Source organism: Odontomachus brunneus, unplaced genomic scaffold (assembly GCF_010583005.1).
Source record: "Odontomachus brunneus isolate Ranch 3 - 2012 unplaced genomic scaffold, Obru_v1 Obru_scaffold_014, whole genome shotgun sequence".
NCBI classification, from domain to species: Eukaryota; Metazoa; Arthropoda; class Insecta; order Hymenoptera; family Formicidae; genus Odontomachus; species Odontomachus brunneus.
In genome coordinates, this window is record NW_022639464.1 from 461,123 (window position 1) to 479,464 (window position 18,342).

General features: G+C 39.1%; 1 protein-coding gene across 13 annotated transcripts in view; it reads right to left on the bottom strand.

The window, feature by feature from the left end:
* Window positions 1-18,342, bottom strand: part of LOC116841207 (E3 ubiquitin-protein ligase Rnf220-like) — a 362,999-nt gene that overhangs the window by 269,458 nt on the left and 75,199 nt on the right. For 12 of the 13 annotated variants that reach the window (XM_032808877.1, XM_032808876.1, XM_032808875.1 and 9 more), the window contains one exon: window positions 16,887-17,024. The exons of the other annotated variant lie outside the window; for it this stretch is intronic. In XM_032808877.1, the coding sequence (XP_032664768.1) occupies window positions 16,887-17,024 (138 nt within the window). The remainder of the gene's footprint in view (window positions 1-16,886; window positions 17,025-18,342) is intronic. 13 annotated transcript variants of the gene reach the window in all.

Genomic DNA, 18,342 nt, shown 5'->3' on the forward strand with positions numbered 1-18,342 from the left:
TCTCTCTCTCTCTCTCTCTCTCTCTCTCTCTCTCTCTCTCTCTCAGATCGATCTGGATCAAATTTTGCATAAACCCTCTAAGATCCCACGGGAAATAGAAGCTACATGAGACTTGGACATCCCTCCTCCCTCTGATTTCATCCCCTTGACACTTTGTGGTAATTTAAATTAGATATTCTAGATATAAGAAACTCGGGCAATAGCGGGTAGTTTAAGCTATTAATAAAATAATAATTCAACACATAACTTTTTCTTATCGATATAATCATAAAGTCATTGATGATACACTGAGAAGAAAATTTACTAAATTTCAAAAAACATTTGTTTGGATAGTACTGTAAAGATATTTGTTTAAATTAAGTAATTATTTTTTAAAATTAAATAAAGAAGTTTTAAATATAAATTTGTTTCTTTAATTTTAAAAAAATAATTACTTAATTTAAACAAATATCTTCACAGTAGTATTCAAACAAATGTTTTTTGAAATTTAGTAAATCTTTTCTCAGTGTATTATATCATCACTTGATTCCAATATCCCTTATAAAAAATATCGTGAAACTTGGAACTGGCTTCGATCACAGTGAGAAAATCATTTTTCAACGGCGAGACGGTGGCCTCTTATCTCTCTAAGATTTCCCCTCTCTCTCCTCTCCTCGCGGGCGTTCAAGGGTTGAGAGAACGATATAACGGCCGTGTACAAGTATCGGTCCCCAAGCCGGTGTGTCACGGAATATTTAATTAGTTTTTCCAGCGCCACTCGCCCGCGCCCATAAATGTTAATTGCAGATGAAGTGGCAATAAGAAGCCGCCCTCTCTTCGCTCGGCGCCCTTCTTCGCCGCGCGCGCGCCCTTCTTAATTCTTACGGCGCTTAACGAGCGGCCGTGAACGTTATCCCGACTGCGAAAGCCGCGATAGACACATTCTTCCCTCGTTACGAGTCCGCTGACATCTCTCGCCGCGCTTTTACCCCGCTGTTAAATGTAAATCATCGCTGATGATATTATTCGACCACCACGGGAGAAAGCGCTGGTGGTGTGGGCGAGCCACTTTAACGACGCGTGTAACGACGAAGGAAGCTACCTCCGGGACCATTTTCTTCTTCGTGCTATATGAAGAGTTCGACAGAGACGCGCCGTATACGAAAGATTTATGACACGTTATGACCGATAAGTATACAATCGAGCCAAACCACCGTTCTTTGTAGCTTTCGTGTGCTCAGTTTTGTTTGAGCAAAAAACGCGTAAGTTTTAGGCCGACGGTACACAGAAAAATGTAAGCGATAAAGCTTAAGCAGTGAAGGCAAAGTGAAACTTAAACAGTCGATGATTATTCTTATGGCTCAAGAATGATCGATTGTGATTGGCCAAATTTTTCGCTACTTGAGTTTCAAGGAAAATTCACACCTAGGGAAAAGATTGGCAGAAACTAATAAAAACTGGCGCTGGCAGAAAAGCAAAAATTGTCGACTGTCATGTGACTACCAAGGCTTTTATCTTTTTGCTAAGGTATGAATTCTCCCTTACTGCTTACGTTTTTCTGTATGCCATCCGCTTTAGTCTGCACGAGGAAATTGTATATCATGTCGGGGTGAAAAAGTTTGACTCGGCTTTCGAATGGAATTTAACTTTCGCACGAAAGTGGGTTTCGCAACAAAACCCAATTATTCATCCAATCAAACAATCGCAATTGGCGAGGAATTATAAAAACGACGGTAATTACTTGAATAAATAATTAATAATTACTTCAATAAATAATTTGTCATTGAATGAAATGAGGTAAATTTTGGCTCAAGAATTGAGTCAAAGAATTTGTTGACTGACCCAATAGCCAAAATTTCATTTTACGTTTTATAAAAATGTTTGTATATATTCTGTCCCACAATCCTCAAAAGAGCTAAAATGTCTAGCGATTCAGGAACGTAATCAGAAGTAGGTTTTATCATCTCGCTGAAATGCGTAATGTACAAAAAATGTCAATGACAAAACAGATAACGACCCGCTCCCTAGAAAATGCGATTTCTAACCATTTCGGCAGCCCTCCCGAAAGTTTTTCGGATCCACCCATGCTATTTCCGAGGGTGTCTGTCTGTCTGTCTGTCTGCTTGTCGCTCCCTATGGCTGAGATCGTCCACCGAGAAAAACTGTTTGAAGCTGGCGACGGCGGAGCAAGAACGGAGCGGCGGTGCGAGAGGAGAAAAATCAGTGGCGATACAGCCAGCGGGTGGGTGACGCGTTAGGAAAAGGCGTCCTTCGCGCTCTAGGCGGAAGGGCGCGGGGGAGGAGGGTGGTTGGCTCGATCGGCGGTGACCGGGCCGAAACGACGAGGGGTCGCGCCACCAAAGGCGGAAAGAACGGAATTTAATTAAGTAAAATTACTGTCGCGCGGAGAGGCGAGAAGCTCCTCTCGCCCCGTTGGAGCCCGGTCGAAAAAATGGCGGTGTTAGCGTCACGCGGCACGGTCAGAGGGGCCCCGCATTAATGATCTCATCCCCCGATAAAAACGGAGTAATAGAAAGTAAACGAACTCGCGCGCGCGGAGACGGCATCTTCTTGCCGCTTCTCTCGCGATTAAATGCATACCTAAGATACCGTGGCGGGAAATATTTACATGACCGGGTAATTCCAGTTTTCAAGCGATCCACTGGCTCTTAATTAATCCCTAATTGTCCCGCGGAAAGCGAAACGATACCTGCGTGTCCACAGATGCTATCGCTCCCTCAATTAGGAGAATACTAGAGTAGAATTCCTACTCTAAGTACGAAAATAAGTATAAAGACGATTATGAACCACAATTAATACACGGAGAGAGAATCACAGTTTTTTTATATGCACATAAATTCTTTTTATATGCACATAAATTCTTTTCAATTATCCTCAAATTATGTTTCTGATAGTCCAGGAATAGACTGCCAGAGAGCTCTGCCTTGCTAAGGAACATAGTAAATTTGAGAATAGTTGTGATGTCAAGAAATATATATAAAATTAGAGAACACACGATTCTTTCGTTATATCTAGTATAAGTTTAATAAATCAGTAGTGATTTAAAATGATTGCGCAATTCTCACCAAAAGTAAGGATTTTTTTTTTAGATAAGTGTATATTTAAGTTCCTATCTTTTTATTATTATTTTCTTTGAAGAATTTTAGAAAGCAAGATACAATATATCTAATTTGATAAAATATATCTAATTTGTATTTGTATTTGCTATGAAGAATAAAGAAAATAGTTTAAATAAATAAGAATTTAATATTGTGCCACGAAACATTTTTCCAGACATGCCACCTATGCGGGTTAAATCAACATTACTATGGTCGTCGTGCTATGGCATAAAAGCCATCCTCACACACCTGTCTGTGGTCAGAGAGAGGAGTTACGACTGAATCTCGACAAGTACCTTCAGAAAGATAGGCTCGATAAGCGGCCGTTTCTCCTCGACCTCGATTCTCCTTTCATGAAAACGTAAGCAGGAATCACCCGGTAGATTCTGTCCCGAGTGGATTTTCGCGCGCGCACTCCTCCAGGAGGAGCCATGCAATCACGCGGAACGGTCGTTTACGCCGCATTTATGAAAAATAATATCTCCATTCTCGCGTAGCTCGCGCTGGGAAGGATGCTCGAGAAGATGGAAAGACGCACGCTGTCGCTCCAGATTCATATTTGTAAACAACGCGCAACCGGACGAGCGATTTTCGCGGCGTGGACGCGGCGAACGGATCAAATGAGAAATCTCAGCCTCTAAAGGACGAATTGCGTGTGTCGATGAGAAGGAGAAATCACGCGATGAGCGCGCACAACAACGATCACTTATCAACGATGTACGCGCGCGAGCTCTTCCTTGCGAAAAAAATCGCCTTTGTCCGAACATACGAATTCTCTCATCGAACCTGACGGTTCGACTGCTCCCCTGCCCCCTTCCTCTCCCCGCCCCATCCTCCTGCCGCGCAAGCATATTTCAATATCCGGCCTACTTCGGCCTTCTCACCGAAATATGCATTTCAATATCCATTTCCTGCAGAGCCAGTTATTTCTTTTTTTTTTTATGTGCTTTGGTTTGTTTTTTTCAATGTGCCGCCTTTTTGCAACTCGTTATCAGGTATAGCGGCCCGGATGAAACGCGGTATGCACCGAGCGCATCTCCGCTGCGGTCCGTATAACAACGTGTTTTTGTTACATGTCGGCCGCATTGTGCCGGCACTGACCCACTTAGCGCCTCATCCCTATCCCTATCCGCTCTCCCTGCGTTTGAAAAAAAAAAAAAAAAGAATCTATTGGCCCGCGTTTTTCCATTTTCCCGTCCCCCGCGCACCTCGGGCAGTTATTGCTTATTTGGAGATCCGAAGAGTCACCTCCTCTTCCTCCCATACACGCTGAGCTGATTTATCGCGATGGTTATTTATGAAACGCGATTATTCGTCTGGTGACGCTCGACTTTTATCACCAGGCTGCCTATTTCCCATACCTCGATTTGTTTTATTTGTACTTTTTTTCTCATAAAGATTTCTCTATAGAATGGAGAGAAAGTGTGTGTGTGTGTGTGTGTGCGTATGTGTGTGAGAGAGAGAGAAAGAGATATGTTTTAAGGCTCTTTGATCCTTCGCCGAAAACGGGAAAACGCAACTTCGAAATTCTAGAGTGTCGTTTGCAAGTAAACATATGCTTGTATGAAAGAATATTTCAGATCTAAGGATATACTTGTAAAATACTTCGAAAGCTGCCCTTTTCTTTTGACAATCAATACACACAATTTCTCTTGACAACAAACACACGTGAAATTAACGTGACGTGCGCAAACTCCCTATTTAACTGATCTTCCCTCATGATTTTGTCATGTTAAATTGGCGGCTATTTGTTGACTGTCAAGGAAAAGGAAGTCTTCAAATATGCTCAAGTGATCTCAAATGACCTCCTGCTCAAATATCTTCTTGTTTGAAAATGGCACACAAGAATTTTCATTGTGTGTTATTTCTCACCCTTCTGACGTCATAATCCAACGTAGCCGTGACGAGTACTTTAACCTCTCAAGTGATATATTCAGAAATGTTTCGTAGTAAAATATTGATATCCTTTTGATTTACAACTATTACAACTATTACATTTTTCTTAATTCGTAACAAATACAAAAATAGATATTTTGTATTTTATTTTTTTAAACTTAATATTTTATTTTTCAAAACTGTTAAAAAAATAACAATATAAAAGAAATCTAGATAAAAAAACCGCCCTCTCTGTGGGGAGAATCGGAGTTATTTTAAATTACCCACTAAAGAGATTAATTCTGCGACTTGAGACGAAATTAATTCACATAAACAACTAAGAGCGAATTACTACCGCGTAAATTAATTACGGAGATAAGACAACAGACAAAAATCAAAGGAAGAAGAAAACTTGAAAGCGAACGGAAAATCAGACGGAGTACAGAGATACGATTCGCCACCCCCGCCGAACTCGCTTTCAGCGAATCTCTCTCGCGTCGACCTACAGAGAGTCACGTCGTTTCTCGTTCTCGTCACGATCTGTCACGCTGACTCACGAAAGAGCTAATTAATCCGCGCTAAGAGAACGGAGGGTACAAGCGGAAGAGACACGACAACTTTCGTGACGAGACCATCCGGCTCCTGGCTCGTCGTCGTCGCCTTCGTCCGATTAAACGAATCGAGATATCGCTTCGTGATGCGATTACGGACCCACCATATCCACTGATACACGCGTATATCGATCGAAACGATGTCACGCGTGTCTTTCCGGATGACGGGACGTTTTGCCCCCGTCGTCGGGTGTTAACATCACTCCCGCCCTTGAATGTCACGAGAGTTCAAGAAAAAAGAAAGGAAAGACATGTAGCGTTTCTACGTGATTTTCTAAGTGAACGGAATTGCGCGAAAGACGAAAACGATACAATTCAAACTGAAATCATAAGTAAAACAGATTTAAGAGTAAAATACGGAAGAACAAATGATATGGTTGCTGCGATCACAGAATAATTGCTGAGCTATTGACGTTGCAGCAGCATATCTGGTTGCTTCAACTAGAGTATATCCATGATAAATGTTATCCCAAGCGATCTCTGGTTGCCACAACCAGATCACGCGTAACTACATTGATGTAGTTGATGTGCCAAAGTAACCGAGTCATATCAACTATACACGTTGCTATCACACAAAATACCTAGAGTAATGCGAAATAATTCTGATCATATGCGCCATATCTTTCTTCCGTTCAAATGTCAAAAAGTCAAGATTTTGGAAATAACACACGTCGACTGAATAAAGATACATCAGCTGACGAGTAATGAACTGAAAGTGCGTTAAATGCAGAGGTATTGCGCGCAATACAGAGATTAGGAGTATATCGTCTATGTCTCGAAAGTAATGAAGGAATTGTGAAAAAATTACAGACTGATCTATATCGCACCTAAAAATGATCGCAAACAGTTTGACATTGGTTCAGAGTCTGGATCAAAAATTATTCTACTTCGAAGTGTAAGCTCAGTGAACATGATGAGACATGATGACATCAAAGGAGATTTGAATGATGCATTAATGACGTCTCTAACATCAATAACACGTCATTGATACGTCATTTAACGTCTTCCTACTATTTGGGAGTGTTTTAAACTGCGCTGCTTTAAAAATGTATAATGTTGCTATCATTAGCAAAAAGGAAAGGATAATTAAAAAATAATTTTTGTATACGCGTGTACTTTAAGTACTCGAAATGATGTGTGTAAAGTTTCATTGTAGTTTAGAGAATTTTTGTATACGCGTGTTTAAGTACTCGAAATGATGTGTGTAAAGTTTCATTGTAGTTTAGAGAAATAGAAGCTCGAAATTCAGAAATAATACAAAATAAGTAAACTATAAAAACGTAACGTTAAAGTAAAAAATTTCAACGTTGTTGTTCAACTGTTTTTAAACGAAAAATAGAAATATTAGTTTCTAATTTCTAATTTTCAATTATTCTTTCTAGAGATTATACGGGCAATACATCCTTAATAAAGTCGGGATCGTTTCTCGCCTTACGAGAGGTGCACACTCGAAGGGGGCGGAAGGGGACGTGATAGGATGAAACGCGTCTCGGGGGTGAAATCGAGCGGGCGCGCGAAGAAGTTGTCCGATATTTTAATAAAGAATATTGCAAGGCGTCGCGGCGCTCACTTACTTAGTCACACCGAGCGATTACGATAAATTAACAGCAGCTTATTTCCCCACCGGCAGGAGAATATCCTCCTTTCCTTCGTCCAGGAGCTTTCTCACGGGTTTTAATTGCCGATTTAATTAGTCGTACGTCTCTCAGACGACACTCTATCGCGGGGTCGTCAATTAACTGACTTTTAATTACCATTCGCAAGTTTTCAATTCATATATCGTTCACTTCCGCGATATAACGCACGGGGAATTTTCTACTGAAAGTTACTTATAATCGAAGAAAATAGGTCGATATTCCGCAATAATTTATCATTTTTTTATGTTTTTATTTATAATATATTCTAGCGACTGAAATGTGCTATTAAAAAATATGTTATGCCTCTAACGAAATTTGACGTTACTTAGCAGGACAGATCTTACGTTGAAAAATTATTTTTGTATTTGGGAGCAAAATATTTGACATATACGATTTGACTGACATTACCATGCTTTTACTTGTGTCAAGTGCATGCATTATTGAGGAAGCAAAACGCACATAGCGGCAATTAATGCCAAACATTTGGTTGATCTCATGTTAACCAAATTTTAGCTCGATGCACTAAATTTTCGTTTTAACAACAAAATCCTTTTTCACAGTTTACTCGCAGTCTATTCCTGCGTTACTGGAGGAACATAGCAAAGAACTGCAAAGCATAAAATTGCGAAGAATCTAAACGAAAAAGAAAAACTACAATATTCTCGCCGTGGAGATTAATGTGTCAAGTATAATAAGCATCAGCTCGCAACGCGACGAATTTTTGTCCGGAGAAATTGGATCAGACCGGCGAAGAACCGCGAATACAAAACCCGCGCGTTTGAGATTAAAATTCGGAAGATACGGGGCGATTATGTACGTTTTCACGGGATATTCGTGGCTGAAGCGCGAGCGCGTGAACAATATGCACAAGAGCGTCTAAAAAGCGCGCCTGAAATATGCTGAAACGATGCATTATGCATCCCGCGATAAAATATGAATTTATGCGCGCGTTGAGGTGGCCCCGGCGATTCGCGCTAACGCTCGTGTTTCTGTTTTCTTGGCGTAACACACGGTTCTCCTGCATCCGCGCCGTTTCCGCGAACGGCGCGATTCGGCCGGAAGAAATATCCGACGATGCGTCGTCACTCACGATTTGTACGTGTATATCACGTTTCATAAATACTCCTTTGCACCCGTTATCCGTTACACAGAAAAATATCGTTGTTGAGAAAAGCGATCATTTAAATAGAAAAAATTTGGGATCTAATTGAGATCCAGGCCGATTTCCCACAATAATCTAAATCGGAAAAATCTATACTGGTTCTGGTTAAAAGTGTAATGTTTTATATCTAAATTGGAATCTCAAACAAATTCTATTTAATCATTCCCAACGTTTTCCCGAAGATATTTTTTGGTTTACATTTTTTAACAAAAATTGAGAAAAATATATGAAACTTTACTTTTTTTTATTGACTTGTTACAAGTATATGTACATACACATGCTTGTAAAGAGTAAATACTCAAAGTATTTGCGAAAAAAATTATTATAAAGAATTTGTAATAAAAGGCGTTCGAGCTAAGAAAGTTAAAAATATATATTGATATCCGATTGACAAAGATATCAATATACAAATGTACAAATGTAAAATCATCAAATTATCTTCAGATGTACAAATGTATCCTATATTAATATATAAATATATTATTTATGTTTTAACAGGTAAAAATGTAAGCCAGGGAAAATGGGAGCCAGGGAAATTTGTATTGTTTTCATTACTTTCATTAATGAAACTGATGCAGAAAACGCTTAAAAAAGCTCAAGCTTCTTTCTGTTCCTATTCTAAACAGAGAACTGAGTTCGGGATAAGAATGGGATTTATCAACCAATTGGTATCATAGTGAGATAATCTATCTTAGAACAGAAATAGGATTCCCATTTAGTATCGTAGTGGGATAATTTAATTTGGAACAATGTTGGGCATTCTGATTGGAATCTAACTTGTATTTGGGAAAATAAGAAATTTCTATGCGAGTACTTTTCTTTTTTTAAAGCTCCTAAAAAAAGGATTTTGTTATAGAAACCAAAATTTGGTAACGAAATTTGGTAACGTTTGATAATTATAACCAAAAGATGCAATTGCCACTTGTATGTGTTTTGCTTGCTCATTGATACATTTCATTTGATACAAGTAAAAAATATGCCAATTGAATTATACGTATTAAATATTTTAGTTCTAAATACAAAAATAATTTTTATAATGGGATTCAGAATGTATTTTCAATAAAATTGATGTCTGATGAATGATGAATTTGTTGAATAAAAACTTGTGATAGATTTGCGAATAAATTTATGATACCGAAAAAAAAAAACATTTACTGCAGTATTTTTCTGTGTGTGCGAGCGATTTCGGATACGAATTATACAATAAAGTTTCAAAGTACGATCATGTGGTTTGCGTGTAACTTTCATGAAAATTATTATCCAAATTAAAATTATCCAAATGAAAATTATTATCAAAAAGATCCGTGTGTCATCTGCTATGTCAAAGAGAGACACGTTTATTGTATCATCTATACGCATATTGCATTTAATAATAATGATAAAATAATAATAATGCGTCGGTGGTAAGTACTTCCATCGCGAGGTGTTTCGAGGGACATTTCTGCGGGTATTTTTGGAAGGCAAACCGTTCTAAACACCTTAAAAGTTTCGCAGTCACGAAGAAAGATATGGCCACATATTAACGCGATCGTTTAAGGGCTAAAAGTCGGCTTCGCGGAGCAACAATATTTGATTACAAGCCGCGAATGCCGGTCGCCGACGACGATTATGACCGACGGTACCGGAGAATCATCGCTGTACTAGGAAAGGCACTAACTCCCGGCCGAAACTGGCCGCGGAGGATATTAAGGAGCCGACGTTGGTCGCCGTTAAAATTTATATATTCCTCGGCTCTCACCCGACTCGTAAGAGTGGTCCTCGAAATGCTGCCGCGTTCGCAAGGCCCTCAAGGCGAAGAGGCGCTTTAATTGGCGACCGGTCGTACCGAAAAAATTAGAGCCGCGTAATGCGCGATGCATTGTCGTTCCGCAAAATCAGAACGCTGAGGGGGTGTTCGCACCCAAACCGTCGCGTATTTCACAGGCGATATAGCTCTGGGCTACACCCCAGGCCGAGAGAAACTTTAGTTGCGCGTCGATTCTACAAATTCTGCCTACTTTGAGTAAGAAGGACGGAGAGAACTTCGAAATATCCCGAGTCGAAATATTTATTCTACATTAAGCCTGCAAATTCCGTCCAACTTGAAGGATCAATGAAGAATCTTGAGATATATTATAAGTTATATTCTACCTGAATAATACAAACAGAAAACTGCAGTTTTCTCAAGTCTTAGGAAAAAGAACTCACATTTCAGAATTATTCTATATCTGATTATCTCAATATTCCGCCTGCATTTCCTTTTTCTTTTCCCGACTTAATCAGGAATTAATTATGTAACTTACGCAATTGTAAATAGATATGTGCATGCGTAAAGAGAGTCTTATGGTAAAAGTTACTGTAGGATTTTGTAACCGAAGAATAGAGCGGTATTTTGTAGTCATTGATTATTCTTTCATTTCATATGTGCTATTTATATTTTAGAAACTGAAATATACTATTGAACAATTTACTGTTTCTGGCAAATTTTTTTTATATTCCTGAGATAGATAGACTTTACTGACACTGCACTCTACTAAAAATTTTTGCACTATTAGAAATATATATGGTGAAATTGAAAAGGATCTATATGAAAAAATACTATAATGTTATCTCGGTTAGATAAGTAAATATTAAATAATTTAATAAATATTAAATTGAAGTGTAAAAAAGTAAATATAATCTCTGTTTTTATCTTTAGTGTTGGAAGAACTTCGATATGAACCTCTTAAAAGAGTTGATAAACAAGAAACTGTCAAGGCAAAAATAATAGTAATATCCGATAATGCCAGTTATCGATAGAAATTTATGAATTTCACGCAATAACAAGACAAGAAATAGGAATAAAAAAAAAACGTCGCCAGATATAAACAACATCGTGCTCGCGGCCCAAAAAGCCAAAAATTATTAGAAGTAAAAATTAGTTTACGAGATCTATAGTTTCTAAAATCAATGTATCCATAGTCGTGAATTATTGAGAATCTTTAGTTGAGAATATAACTAATCACAGATTCGTATTCATAGCTCGTTATTCGACCGTTGGAATCAATATTTCTGGTATGAAATGACGCAATAAGTATAGGTATATAATGACGAATAATTGGAAATCCATCAAGCTATAATTGCTTGTTAAATGGATAACAGACTACGAATGCCGGCCTAACTTTTGACTCGGATATCTCTCTATTCTCGAGAAATCCGTCTGACGTCCGTTAACCTTCTAGTAAACGTGTGATCTACAAACGTTGTTTGTATATTACTAATCAGAGATACATCCCTTTTCTATACATAGGTTATTGTTTGTACTGTATTTTCAACAAAATCTTTAAATTTTGGCATTGGAAAAGAGACTGAATTAACATTTTATACAATAGTTTTAAAAGTCGAAACAATAAACTTCATCTACGAGAACCGAAACGTGGCCTACAATGGTAGATTATGCGCCTACTAGAGGGTTAAAAACGGAAGCGTTAACATCTCGTACAAATAAATAATCTCGTATAATAAATGATTTGACACACCTTGGAAATATGACGTATCATTACTAGCGTCCCGGCGTCCTGCGTCTTGGCACTCATCCTGACCGCTCCGTCATGGCACTTGCACTATCACTGACACTCTGACTGCGTTCTGTATATGCATACGCGTGCATTCATCTATAGTTCACGTTACATACATTGTAGAAAATACACGCATACGCGTATTACGGGACGCAGTCTTTAAAGTCCGATTACACTAACCGAGTGGTGAGTCAACTAACACTTAAATCATATACCCGTCTTTCTTTTCAAAATAAACAAATTTAAAATAAAATAATTTTTTAAATAAAGACTGGCACATGTTACAACTGTTAGTTAACTTATCACTAGGTTGGAGCCAGACCTAAGTACGGTTTGATCGAAGGAACGTGTTAACCCTTTCGCTATCAATGAGACATAGTTTTTCTCATCATTAATAATAATTTTATTCGATAAACAACTTTTTTTAGCATTCTGAACACTATCATTGCGTTGGGACAAATGCGCCCTTCCAAAAGTCTCAATAGGATATCAGTGTCTATCCCTTTAGCGTCAAACATAAAACTTTAAATTTTTTGGCCAAAACTACATTATGTTAACGTATTTAATGAAGTGAAATTAAAAATAGTTGTATTTTTAAAGAGCAAAATTTGGTAGCAAAAGGGTTAACTAACGCGATGCCGACGCGAGCGCGACGAAATGTCTCAATAGTCGACGAAATAGTTTCCCGACGGCAAGTGTAAATAACGATACACGTGCTCCGCGTCGCGACGTGCGCCTCGCTCGTCGGCTCGAGACGTTATGACTCGAGACTGTTACAAAAACCACGCGAGTCGTGGAATCAAAACAATCGACACTTTGGACAAAAGCACGCGCCGCCTAGTGCGAGGCGCTATCGCTCGGTAAACAAAACATATCCGGTAGCCGAGAAATCACGACAATCAACGTTCACGAAATATTCCGACTGTCAAGATGATCAAATTATCGAATTATTAAACTGTCAGAGAACGGTTCGGCACATACGCGCCGAAAGTGTCACTCGTAATATTCAACGATCGTTTAACATTAACGTGTGATCATTAATTAATGCGGTCTTTCCGATCGATCCGTACTTTGAGTGCTTGACTACCAGAAGCTGACTCCAGGACGGAATGTAGAACACAGGATGCAGCAGCAGTCGAGGTTTTAAACTTTCTTTCTTTCACTTCTTTTGGATCTCTAATGTCCATATTAATAGTCGTTACTTCAATCTTCAGCTCATGTAAGATATGCAAATATGAGTTTAGAGTTGGTTGTGAATTTTTTACTTGAATTACATTATATATGCGACATTATGTTTGATTCAGCTGAAAGGTTCACATCTATCTTTAAATTCACAAATCCGAATATCTCGCCTAAGATACGTTTCAAGTAACGACTATTAATAAGACTATTAATCTTATCGAAATTTTTAACGCCAGTAGATAATAACAATAAAGAGATTGTGTACGGAAAAAGAAGATTGTTATTTATCCACTTTCCTATCGTTTTTATTAGATTAATTAGTGTTTGTTTAACTCTTATAAGTTTGTAGTTGATATTTTAACTACCTCATAAAATGTTATACATTGTCATAAAATGTTTTACATTGATTTTTTATAATATTACTAGCTTCAAAGGAATAAAGGGTCGATAGTGACAAAGCAATACATTTCAGATATCATCGCCTGGGTAAAAATGCACAGTTTAACGATAAAATAGCTAAGAATTGTAAGACATTTAGAGCCAATAATGTAATCGTTATTACGGAAATCTCTAAACGCGTTCCATATCTAGTCGCTCGTGATCTGGTCCAAATTAGCGCGACGTCAGTCAAGCTTTAGCGAGTCCGCTAAACCGACAGCAAACACGCACTTTTCACGGTAGTAAAACTGGGAATTACCGTTAGGCGCGTGTCATGAAAAATCTGGGATATATACGCGCGCGATACCGCGATACTCCGAACGTGTCACCACTTATCCTCCACAATTAGCCACTGTTCTCCACTTCCGGCGCTATCTAGATCGCACCAATTGTACAATCGACCGTTAAATAAATGGCGATGCAATATTACTGTTGTATATGTAAGAACGAGCACGAATTCTGGTTACATATCACCTTTACAAATTCTAGATAATAATGGTCAATACATCGGTAATTAAGTGAATTATTTTTAAAACTGTATCAATTTTTATCTCATTTAAAAACACGACAGAAATTATGCAACAATCTAATATAATCCTCACATCCACCGAAATTTGCTTACAGATATCGTTAAAATGCTGCTGCTGCTAAGTTCCACGTATTGCAGATAATTTCCTGGCAGATACAGAAGAAAAACAGCGATCAATTTTAACTGTGACTAAAATTCCACCTGGACCAGCGAAAGAATGTTTTGAGTGACCAACATAGCGTAAACTTTCCAGAAAAAAAAGAAATAAATATTTTGCCGGTAAAGCAGTATTCTCTTATTCCTTTTAAGCCTTAAAAAACTGATGTTCCAAGGATACGAATCCTTTTCTCCTCGCGGCGAGTCGCAGACTCGTCCAAAGAGGCAGACCCTACGGCTGAGAATCACTGGCTCAAAGCGTCAGATACCGGTGCATTCACCTTATGAAAGTCATTAATCTTGCGGGACGCAGAGAGCCGGCCAATTAACAGGGCGGAATCAGGGAACGGCTAAGGTAGATACTACTGATTCCGATCGATTTCGGGCTTAAGTCGGGGGAGTACGCCGCGCCGCTGCTGCGGCAGGTCGAGCTATCGATCCGTCTGTTCGCGCGTTCCCGCGAGTTAGCCGCGTGCCGGTCGGCGTAGCGCGGCGACGGCGACGGCGGTGGCGGTCCATCGATCCCGCAAATCCAGCTACCAGATCGACTTGCGCGTTTGCACGGACTAAGCCCACGAGCTATGCTCATCTTCCTGTCCACAAATCTCCTAAGACCCGCCGTAACGCCCGCCGCCGGGGCCTTTCGCCAGATGCCCTGCGCACCTGATGCATCACAACGCGAACACGAAGTGTTGTGACGAAATCATCCGAGCGCTCATTTGGCCAGAAAAATTCAAGAGCCGCGTCCTGGTTTCGTACGTTAAGGCTCTTGGTTATGCGTCGCGGAATTCCTAACTGATGACGTCAAAAACGAGGAAATGCACGTTAAAAGTTCCAACAGAGTATGTCGAAATAAAAAGATATATCTACAAATTGACACCTGCAATCGATTAATCACGTCACTAAAAATATTTTCCTCTTGCTCTAACAATCAATAAATAATTGTAAAGTTAACGCGACGAAATAACGAGGGAATGTAGGTTAAAAAGGCAGGTTGCAATTTTACGATTATTTATTGATTAGAGACAGAGGAATGTTCGGAGTATTTTAGAAACGCGCTTAATCGATTGCAAGAGTTATTTTTTGGATATCTTTTTATTTCGATGTACTTTGCGAGAATTTTGAGCATGTATTTTCTCGCTCTTCTGGCTCTCATAACTCAAGGCGAATGATCAGGAGCTTTAAGTATGTTTTTCGGATTCTCAATCTAAACAACATTATACGAAAAATTCGTGTAAGAAAAACGAAACTTGGAATAAAAAAGGCGTACTTTTAACGTTTAAATACATGTCAAAAATACCTAATCTACAAAATTTGTTCAGACGCGAATAAGTGGATGTTGTGTCGCGATTTTACGAGTTGAATTTTGTAAACCCGCTTCTCATTGAAGGGTCATTTCTTGTGTGTAGAGTGAAAGATGTGAGAAGCGGAAGTGAGTTACTTTCTGCCGCCGCTGCGGAATATAATTCCCGCGGTAATTCTCTTTTCGCATTTGCCGCGAATAATTTGCAGCACGACTTCTTGACACGGCTCGACTCGAATTCGCTCGTTATTTCTTTCAAACGATAAATAATAATCGACCGCGTATATAATGACTGCAAATAAAGTAATGTTAATTTAATCAAAATAATTCGGTTGAAATAACCTCATAAATTTTAATGATTGTGATGAATCGAACTAAATTGTAATCAATATAATTAAATTAAAATTACTCTTATCGCGAAATTGGTCCGATCAAATTACCTGTTATTATTATTTTTTCATTACGCGATTCGCCGAAAATTACCGATGCAACTAGATGCTATTTAACGAAAATTAATTATGCATTTCGGATCTGATTATCGACGCGAACAGTTCGTTCTTCACGTTAATTATGCTTTCATTCGTCCGGTCTCTCTCTCTCCCCCTCTTTCCCTCTCGGAAATATTTGACCGCGGCGTAAGTCGAGAACAAGTCTCCGTATTTCGAGCGAGTTTTAGTCGCGCTGATACTTTCTCCAGTTTGTGTTTAAACGAGATAGAAAAATCTCGGGATAACCCGCCAGACTTTCCCGCGATTCATCTCTCATCTTATTTATCTTTCATAATCATAAAATCGTAGATAAAATTGCGAATTTAATTGTGCGATTAACTGTATTCGCAGATAAAAAACGTCGTCGTATCAGTACGTCATTAACCCTTTCGGTGATGAAAGAGATCTCATATATTCATCAACCACCAGAGAAAAGCTTAACCTCCTGAATTCTTTGGTTCAAAAATGTTTATTGAAGAATAAATCAATGCTCTTTAACGAATTGAACTTCCTTAATGTGTAAAACCAAATTTTATTATCCTTCGAATGGATCGTGTACATTTCAGTTCAGAAACGATGAAAAGTCATAAAAAGCACAGAAGTAAGAAAAGGTTCGTTCAACTTGTCAGATCAAAGAAAAAAGGAGAAATTAATTGGCAATGCAATCGCGATAATTTTCTGCGACGGGCGTCAAGAATTCTAAAGAGGCAAAACCGGCTGATTGGTCTAGATTCGTCTAAATTGTTTCAATGATGTACCTCCGTCTTGCGGAACGATCAAGCTATAACGCGAACGGCTCGAGGAAGAAAACGCACCGACAGGGTCAAAGACGACCGACGGTCGCGGCAATGAAGATGACTGGTAGGCCTACCTTGGTCGAATACAAGGCAGCGGGTGGTCTTGGCAGCGAGTCCCGGGGGCAGAGCGAACCTGTAGGCCGGGCCCGGCGACAGCCCCAGCCCCAGACCGAGCGCCTCCGCGCCGCATCGGCCCCCGAACACAGGCCCCACTAGAATCACCCATACAACAGTGGTAATCAGTCATCGTTATCATCAAGATAAGGAGGCACAGAATTATCAATTAGCAAGAACATCATCATCATCATTATCATCATTATTATTATCATCATCATCATGCACAGAGGAAGGGAGTTTTCCCGGCTGGAGAACGTCGACAGGCACGTATGTGAACCGCGAAGAAGCAAGCGTGAAGATCCGGTCGAACGAATTGATTGATTGATTGAAAATCCCGAGAAGTCCTTCACTCTGACGTGTAATCGTTCCCAATTATTATTAATGACGGTCGCCTCGGTGAGGCTTCGCGGCACGATCGATTGGCGTTCCACGTGAGTGAGATATCAAAATTCGTTTAATGATGTATCAATGATGATCATCATGAACTCTGTATGTGTACGTATGCGTGTGAGTGTATTTGAGAGAAAGTCGTGCAGCAAGATTAAAGAAGCAAAGAACGACAAATAGATTCCAAAGTTCCAAAGAGGGTTACACAGCCGAGAAAACGACACAGCAAGAAATATATCTCGCACCACTCCCGTTGGTAGCTCCAGCCGAAGGCTGTTATGTATTAATCCGCGAGGATGTTAGGTTAATCGCCCTCTAAATGTCGCAGGATATCGTTTAACCCGTCGCTTTACGCGAGCCAATTCAGAAGATTCTCTCTTCGCGAGATCTTCGATGTGCGATTTCGACAACTTCGACCGGGTCGAAAAAAGCAAAGGTAAATTTGAATTCAACGCTTGTGAACCTCTTGTTCCTCTCTAATTACATTCTCGTTACTAACAGTGCTATATTGACGATAATGTTGAGAATCAACGTTGAAACACTTCCACTCTTGTCACTGAGTATTTTTACGTTGGTCGACACTTGATAACGATTGACAACACAAACTTTATTTTTCACTATTGTTTTCAATTGAATCTAAATTCACACATTCTTGACTTATTTATTTACAAGATGAAGCAATTACCATCTTGAATATCTTCGCTGTTTCAAACAATATAAAGAAGTAGTATCTACAAAGATTCTATAGTTTCGCGGAAAACGCAACGTAGTGATTCTTTTGTGAGAGAGAGTGGATTCAAATTTTTAGTATTTTAAATTTTTGGAATGCAATCATGCAATTTCCATAATATAACCTAATCCTAAAAAATCATTCCCAATTAACAAGGGGAAAACCATAAGCAGAAACGCGCTTTTGTGTGGTTTGTTTCAAATGGTAGTTCTTTATGTTCATATTAAGAATTCTAGAATCTAGCTTTAGAGAGAGAGGAAGAATTCCAAACTTTAGCTATATATATATATATATAT